At 42.6% G+C, this 7,500-nt stretch overlaps 1 protein-coding gene across 1 annotated transcript in view; it reads left to right on the top strand.

The window, feature by feature from the left end:
* The window catches only part of plxnb3 (plexin B3), a 79,943-nt gene that overhangs the window by 45,037 nt on the left and 27,406 nt on the right, over positions 1–7,500 (top strand). Inside the window, exons 20-23 of the mRNA XM_028582642.1 lie at positions 79–244; positions 953–1,084; positions 3,057–3,161; positions 5,190–5,351. Coding sequence (XP_028438443.1) covers positions 79–244; positions 953–1,084; positions 3,057–3,161; positions 5,190–5,351 — 565 coding nt within the window. The remainder of the gene's footprint in view (positions 1–78; positions 245–952; positions 1,085–3,056; positions 3,162–5,189; positions 5,352–7,500) is intronic.

The raw sequence follows: 7,500 nt of genomic DNA, 5'->3' as shown, positions 1-7,500 counted from the left end.
ACATCTGGCAGTGACACTAATCGGTCCTCTCGTAACTCAAACCAATTCCCTAATACGGTGACCACTTCCTGTCCTCAGAGGCGGCCGCGTCGTCATGGTGACGGGCAGGAACCTGGGCGTGGTGCAGCAGCCAATCATATCGGTGTGGGTGGAGCCTGTGGTGGTCCAGAGGGTAAAACGGAAAAGACGATTGGCTCTGCTCACCGCCAAGCAGCAGCTGGTGTTCAACGGCACCATGACAACGGTGAGATCAACCGGCCAATCACAGACGAGTTACTTTGAGTTGCCTTGTGCTGAAATGTGCCTAGAGTCAGACAGGGTCAAAGGTTGTCCTGAATAATGACTCTCCACCTGTCTGTCTCTCTCTACCTTTCTGTCTCTCTTGCTGTCTCTCTCTCCACCTGTCTGTCTCTCCACCTGTCTGACTGTCTCTCCACCTGTCTGTCTCTCTCTCTCTTTCTGTCTCTCTCGCTCTCTCTCTCTCCACCTGTCTGTCTCTCTCTACCTTTCTATCTCTCTCGCTCTCTCCACCTGTCTGACTGTCTCTCCACCTGTCTGTCTCTCTCTCTCTCTCCACCTGTCTGTCTCTCTCGCTCTCTCCACCTGTCTGACTGTCTCTCCACCTGTCTGTCTCTCTCTTTCTCTCCACCTGTCTGTCTCTCTCTCCACCTGTCTGACTCTCTCTCTTTCTCTCCCCACCTGTCTGTCTCTCTCTCCACCTGTCTGACTCTCTCTCTCTCCACCTGTCTGTCTCTCCACCTGTCTGACTGTCTCTCCACCTGTCTGACTCTCTCTCTCTTTCTCTCCCCACCTGTCTGTCTCTCTCTCCACCTGTCTGACTCTCTCTCTCTCTCTCTCTCCACCTGTCTGACTCTCTCTCTCTCTCCCCACCTGTCCGTCTCTCTCTCCCTTTCTCTCCACCTATCTGTCTCTCCACCTGTCTGTCTGTCAGGTGTCCGAGCCCTGCTCTGTCCTGTCGTCCTCTCAGATGACCTGTCTCACCCCCGCGGTGACCCCAGAGGTAAAAGTGAAGGGCGTCTGGTTTCAGCTGGACAACGTCAGAGTCCACTACGAAACCATCAAGGTACCTGTCTGTCTCTCTACTTGTCTGTCTGTCAGAGTATGATTTGAAACAGGTGGAGGTGGAACGTGAAGCGCCTCTTTAATTCAACTCATAGTGCAGGACGTTGTAACCATGGTGACGTAACAACAACGACGATCCAGATTTTCTTCAAAACTCAAACGTTTGTGAACGGGACAACACAGATTTTGAGAATGAACAACTAAACGTTACACACTGGACCTTTTAAAGAACAAGTCTGTCCTTTAAGTGTCGTCTCCGTGGCTGTATCCCCTCTAGCCTTAACCCCGAAAAATGCAGCAGAGGGAAAAAAACTCAGAGATACACTTTCAAAACACAGGGACAGGTTTTAACCATTGACATATATATATACTGGACCAGCAGACCCCGTGTCTCTGGTCTGAGACCAGTGGAGGATATCAGAAGTCTCTTTCCCGGCGCTGGCTGAGTGTTACTGAGCAGCCTCCAACTGAGCTTGAAGACGTAGATGTGACGTGAGCAACGTGTCTGAAAGTGTGAAGTCTTCTGGTAGCTGTGAGAGAGAAATCTCAATCATTCCCAATCTTACAGAGATGGAGAGTGTAGGTATATGTAAGGAGATAACATAGACACAGGCTCATTACTGATCACTAACATGCTAGTTAACATTAGTAATTACTGATCACTAACATACTAGTTAACATTAGTCATTAAACCTAAACAGATAATGGAAGTCCAAACTGCCTGTGAGCTTCTCCTGTACTATACGGTAATTCCTCTACTGTGTGACAGTAAGTCTCGTGGTTATGACCCAATCGTTAGCCTATTTTTATAAAAGCGTCTGCTACGGAGCCATAACGTGAGCTACAAGGTAATGGAGCCTTTTATAAATTGTCGTGTTTCTTTAGAAATAAACAACGGACAAATAGAGTCTTTAAAAACTTCAGATGTAAAGTTATTCTGTCAAAGTGACGTCAGAATGAATGGGAGTCAATGGGATGCTAACGGGAGGTGATCTCTTTGTAGCATCAAAATGGCGCCATAGGAGGTTCAAGTTCTGAAGCGAAGCTTACCCCCTTGGTTTTAACTGACAGGAGGAGCAGAAAGTCCACAGTATTTATTTTATTTATTTATTTCAGGACAATGCACATTTCATGAACATGTACAGCAGTACACGTAAAAGTGCCAGATTGTAGCCCAAAGGCTAATTTCCATCTGTAGTCCATTAGGCAGGTAGAAATTACAATAAAAAGGACAAAATCTATATAAGGTGACATTTGCTATATAAAACAGAGTAAAACAGGACAAAAGAAAAGAAAAACAGGACAATTCATTAGTAAATATTAAAACAGAGACACAATTCATACACAATTCAGAGGTTTCTTTTGTGATTGTTGCGGAGCAAAAATCCTTGATTATGCGGCATGTTTTCTTAAAAAATGCGATGGAATATTTGGGATATTTATGCAATATTATGCTTTTATGATTCTCATTACAAACAATAACAGATTGAAATCATTTCAAAAACGTTGTAGCTATCTATGATTGTTTGATTGCTGACGTTAGCTCAAAAGGCCATTCCAGTGACAGCCTTTGTTGTGTTTGATTGCTAACTTGAAGCCAGCAGTGAATGAACTTTGTCATGTAGGTCATGTGACTTTTTTGCAACGAAAATGCGGGGATTATGAAATCATGCAAGAAATCATCAATGCAATTTATGTGGGTGACGCCAAGCCATGTAGTACTTTATAAATTAAGCATATTGAGGAAAATTTACAAAAATGATCAAAACCCAGTAAGTTGTGTTACTCTAAGATCTTGCAATGATGATAAGAAAAAGGTCTTTTTTATCTAGAATTTTGAGTGCCTTTTTGTACAAAGTGATGATTGTGTCTCTCTACCTGTCTGTCTCTCTCCCTGTCTGTCTCTCTCCCTGTGTGTCTCTCTCCCTGTCTGTCTCTCTCCCTGTGTGTCTCTCTAACTGTCTGTCTCTCAGGGTAAAAGCTTCATCTATTATCCCAACCCGGAGTTCTTTCCCCTGAACAGAGAAGCTCCAGATGCTCCGTATCGCTTCAAACCAGGAGGAGTGATCGCCGTGGAGGTAACATATTTACTGAACATGATTAAGCCGTTAAAGGGTCACTTTGGTATTTTTCAACCTGGTCCCTATTTTCCCAGCTGGATGTGTCTAAGTGAATAATCTGGAAAAAAAAATGTAAATCTCGCAGTGTTGAGCGAGGACGCTGCAACCTGCGATGTAACCAGACAGGACAAATGTTCAGCCTCAGTTAGCGTCCACTTATACTTCTGTTTTTGCTGCTGACAGACTCCTGATTATTATTCTAAGTGTCTGACAACATTATGGAAAGGATCCCTACAGAGATAGAGTTTTTAGTTAAAGAGTAAGATCCTTTTAGTTTAACATGAAACAGCCCCAAAATCACCATCACCAGACTCCATGTAAATAATCAGGACTTTTAGCATGGATAGAGCCAGCATATCTCCACCAGACTCCATGTAAATAATCGGGAGTTTTAGTGTGTATAGAGCCAGCATATCTCCACCAGAATCCATGTAAATAATCAGGACTTTTAGCGTGTATAGAGCCAGCATATCTCCACCAGACTCCATGTAAATAATCAGGACTTTTAGCGTGTATAGAGCCAGCATATCTCCACCAGACTCCATGTAAATAATCAGGACTTTTAGAGTGTATAGAGCCAGCATATCTCCACCAGACTCCATGTAAATAATCGGGAGTTTTAGTGTGTATAGAGCCAGCATATCTCCACCAGACTCCATGTAAATAATTAGGACTTTTAGCGTGTATAGAGCCAGCATATCTCCACCAGACTCCATGTAAATAATCAGGACTTTTAGCGTGTATAGAGCCAGCATATCTCCACCAGACTCCATGTAAATAATCTGTAGTTTTAGCGAGTATAGAGCCAGCATATCTCCACCAGACTCCATGTAAATAATCAGGACATTTAGCGTGTATAGAACCAGCATATCTCCACCAGACTCCATGTAAATAATCAGGACTTTTAGTGTGTATAGAGCCAGCATATCTCCACCAGACTCCATGTAAATAATCGGGAGTTTTAGCGTGGATAGAGCCAGCATATCTCCACCAGACTCCATGTAAATAATCGGGAGTTTTAGCGTGTATAGAGCCAGCATATCTCCACCAGACTCCATGTAAATAATCAGGACTTTTAGCGTGTATAGAGCCAGCATATCTCCACCAGACTCCATGTAAATAATCAGGACTTTTAGCGTGTATAGAGCCAGCATATCTCCACCAGACTCCATGTAAATAATCAGGACTTTTAGCGAGTATAGAGCCAGCATATCTCCACCAGACTCCATGTAAATAATCAGGACATTTAGCGTGTATAGAACCAGCATATCTCCACCAGACTCCATGTAAATAATCAGGACTTTTAGTGTGTATAGAGCCAGCATATCTCCACCAGACTCCATGTAAATAATCAGGACTTTTAGCGTGTATGGAGGCAGCATATCTCCACATGTAAATGGGTGAATTAAGGGTTTATTTCAACCAAACCAGAGTGGTGATTGTTGGAACAATGGAAAGATGAACCAAGATGGCTTTTGATAGTTTTATTTAGTTTCTGTCCACTTTGAATGAAGTGTGTTTTACGATGATAAAAATCCAGATTATTTACATGGAGTTTGGTGGAGATATGCTGGCTCTATACATGCTAAAGGTCCTGATTATTTAAATCGAGTCTGGTGGAGTTTGGTGATGGTGATTTCGGGGCTGTTTCATGTTAAACTAAAAGGATATTACTCTTTAACTAAAAGCTCTATCTCTGTAGGGATCCATCCCATAATGTTGTCAGACACTATATAATAATAATAATAATCTGAGTCTGTCAACGGCAAAAACGCAACTTTTAGTAGAAGTAAATTGTTACATTGCGACTTGGTTCTTTGACATTGGTCCAGTATTAATGGACCAATGTCAAAGATTGTTGTTCCCATCAGTCACTTAGACACAAAAACATGGGAAAATAGCGTCCAGTTTGATAAAATCACCAAAGTTACCCTTTAAAAGACAGAAGAATGTCTGATGTCTGTGTTTTCGGCGGCGAACCCTCAGGGTCAGCACCTGACCAGAGCCATATCGAGACAGGAAGTGACAGCTCGACTGGGAGATGGTGAGTGCGAGGTGAAAACTCTGGACAACACTCACCTGTACTGTGAACCCCCGGAGATCCAACCACTGAGCGTGGACGACAGCAGCGAGCTGCCCTGCCTCAAGGTAACACTCAGTCACGTGTTTAACCCTTGTGTTGTCTTCACAGTCGTCCATGATCTTGTCAAAATTGAAAAATGCGCTTTGTTTGGATCTTTTTCCAACTTTTCTGACGCTTTTTTTTATGCTTTTGGCGCTTTTTACAACATTTTTTATCCTTCTTTTCGATGCTTTTCTTTAGTCATGGTTAATAAACCTAATAAAATGACAGTATACCTAATTTTTGAGTTTGAAAAAAAGCAGCTATAATGAATTATTTTGACTAATTCAATAGTTAAGATCAGAGGATGTTGAGTGAATCACAGACTGGTTTATGTCAACATTTGGTCAGGATGCTGTTTTGAAACCATTTACATTTTTTTTTTCAAAAGCCATGAAATTATAGCCTGACCAGCCAGCCCCACATCCAGATGTTGGGTCTGGGAGCTCCCCATTGGTCAGGGCTCAATCCGAGGGGCGGGATAAACGGTTGTCTTTCAAATTCCCTCTCTACGCAATAGGATAGAGCTCCTACCAATCAGAGCAACGCTAGTTGATAGATTAAACTTTAAACTCCGAACACATCTTTCCTTTTTTAAGAATGACTTCAGTGCCGTCATTTGTTCTTTTCTCAAAGAAAAGCTGAACTCCAAGTCTTCCAGAAGACCTCTGTTCACCAGCAGCAGCAGCAGCCATAAGCCCCGCCCACTGACTCTATACACGATGTGATTGGCCTGACCAGAGTTTGGTTTTTCCAGCTCGCAAGTCAACGGAGAGTTGCTAGACTGACCCTGACTGCAACATTACATTTGCTGCCACTAGGGGGCGTCTAGATTTCTAGTCTAATAAAATGAAATAAAACAACCAAAATTCAATGGAAGTAATCATTAATCTTATACCTGCGAAGAACATGGATGCAGGATGTACATGTTGTATGGGTTCCATACAACAGGCATGCATGCATCCATGTTATTTTGGGGCAATTCGGTTGTAAGAAACCCATATTTCTTTCAAATTTGAAGCGAGGACAACCCAAGGGTTAACGGACAGACAGAAGCCGTGTTGGAAACCGCTGTCTGTCACGGAAACCTTGCACTATAGTGCGTTAATTCCATTCACTGTATAGTCCCCTATAAAATACCCACAATGCACAGCTAATTTGAGCGTACATACTGTCGGTACACGATCCGTTCTGCACATGCACAAAATGTTCTGCGCGTGCGCTGTACGAGGATTCACGACACTGCGCGATCTGTTCCACGCTTCCGGTCGACAGCCAAGCTAACGTTAGTTTAGCTAACAGCTAATTCGGCTAACCGCTAGCTGAGACAGCATGCAATAACTTTAAAGACCCTTAAAATAAACGTTAACATATATAACAGCTGTTACATCAGTTCTACTTTACTTGTGCTCATTTAAAATACAATCACTCAATACTTGTCTTTATTGTTATGAATGTAAAGTCTTAATGCAGCTGTAGCCTGCTTCTCCCATTAAGTTTGACTTAACGTTATTTTAGACTGAATCTAGCTGTCAGCTAGCGGTTAGCCGAATTAGCTGTTAGCTAAACTAACGTTAGCTTCCCGGTGGAGGCTAGCCATGGGCTAGCGTGGAACAGATCGTGCAGGTCGTATCCTCGGTAAAACAGTATTATCTTGCGTGTACCGACACACACAATGTAGCCTACATTTAACTCCCGTATCCCACAATGCAACGCAGACGTGTTTTCCCAGAGGAGGAAGAGAAGAAGAAGCAGAAGTCACCACGAAAACTGGAAAGGAAAAACAGTGGAAATGTAACATGTGGACAAAAAATGATATACAACCTTTTATTATTCTCCCGAGTGCTCGGTTTGTTTCAGGGAAGCATTAGAAGTATTTTAGTTCCGGTTTGTCTACGTGATGCTGGGCGCGGCCGCCTCCGTCACACAAATTTATTTATTTATTTATTTAACGAGGAATACCTCTTGAGATGTATCATCTCATTTTCGAGAGGGTCCTCGATAAGACTGGACAGTACAAAGGAAAAGACATTACAGTACAACATACACATTCACCGACATCCTAACCTCCCCCTCCCCACACCCCTGCCCCAACATCACCAAAATAATCATTACAAAATGTAAGAATAGTTAATTAAGAACAAAAATATAGAAAACTAAAAATCTAATAACTAA

The sequence above is a fragment of the Perca flavescens genome, chromosome 7, assembly GCF_004354835.1.
Source record: "Perca flavescens isolate YP-PL-M2 chromosome 7, PFLA_1.0, whole genome shotgun sequence".
In the NCBI taxonomy this organism is placed as follows: domain Eukaryota; kingdom Metazoa; phylum Chordata; class Actinopteri; order Perciformes; family Percidae; genus Perca; species Perca flavescens.
Note: the sequence above shows the minus strand (reverse complement) of the source record. Positions and strands in the feature narration are given on the sequence as shown.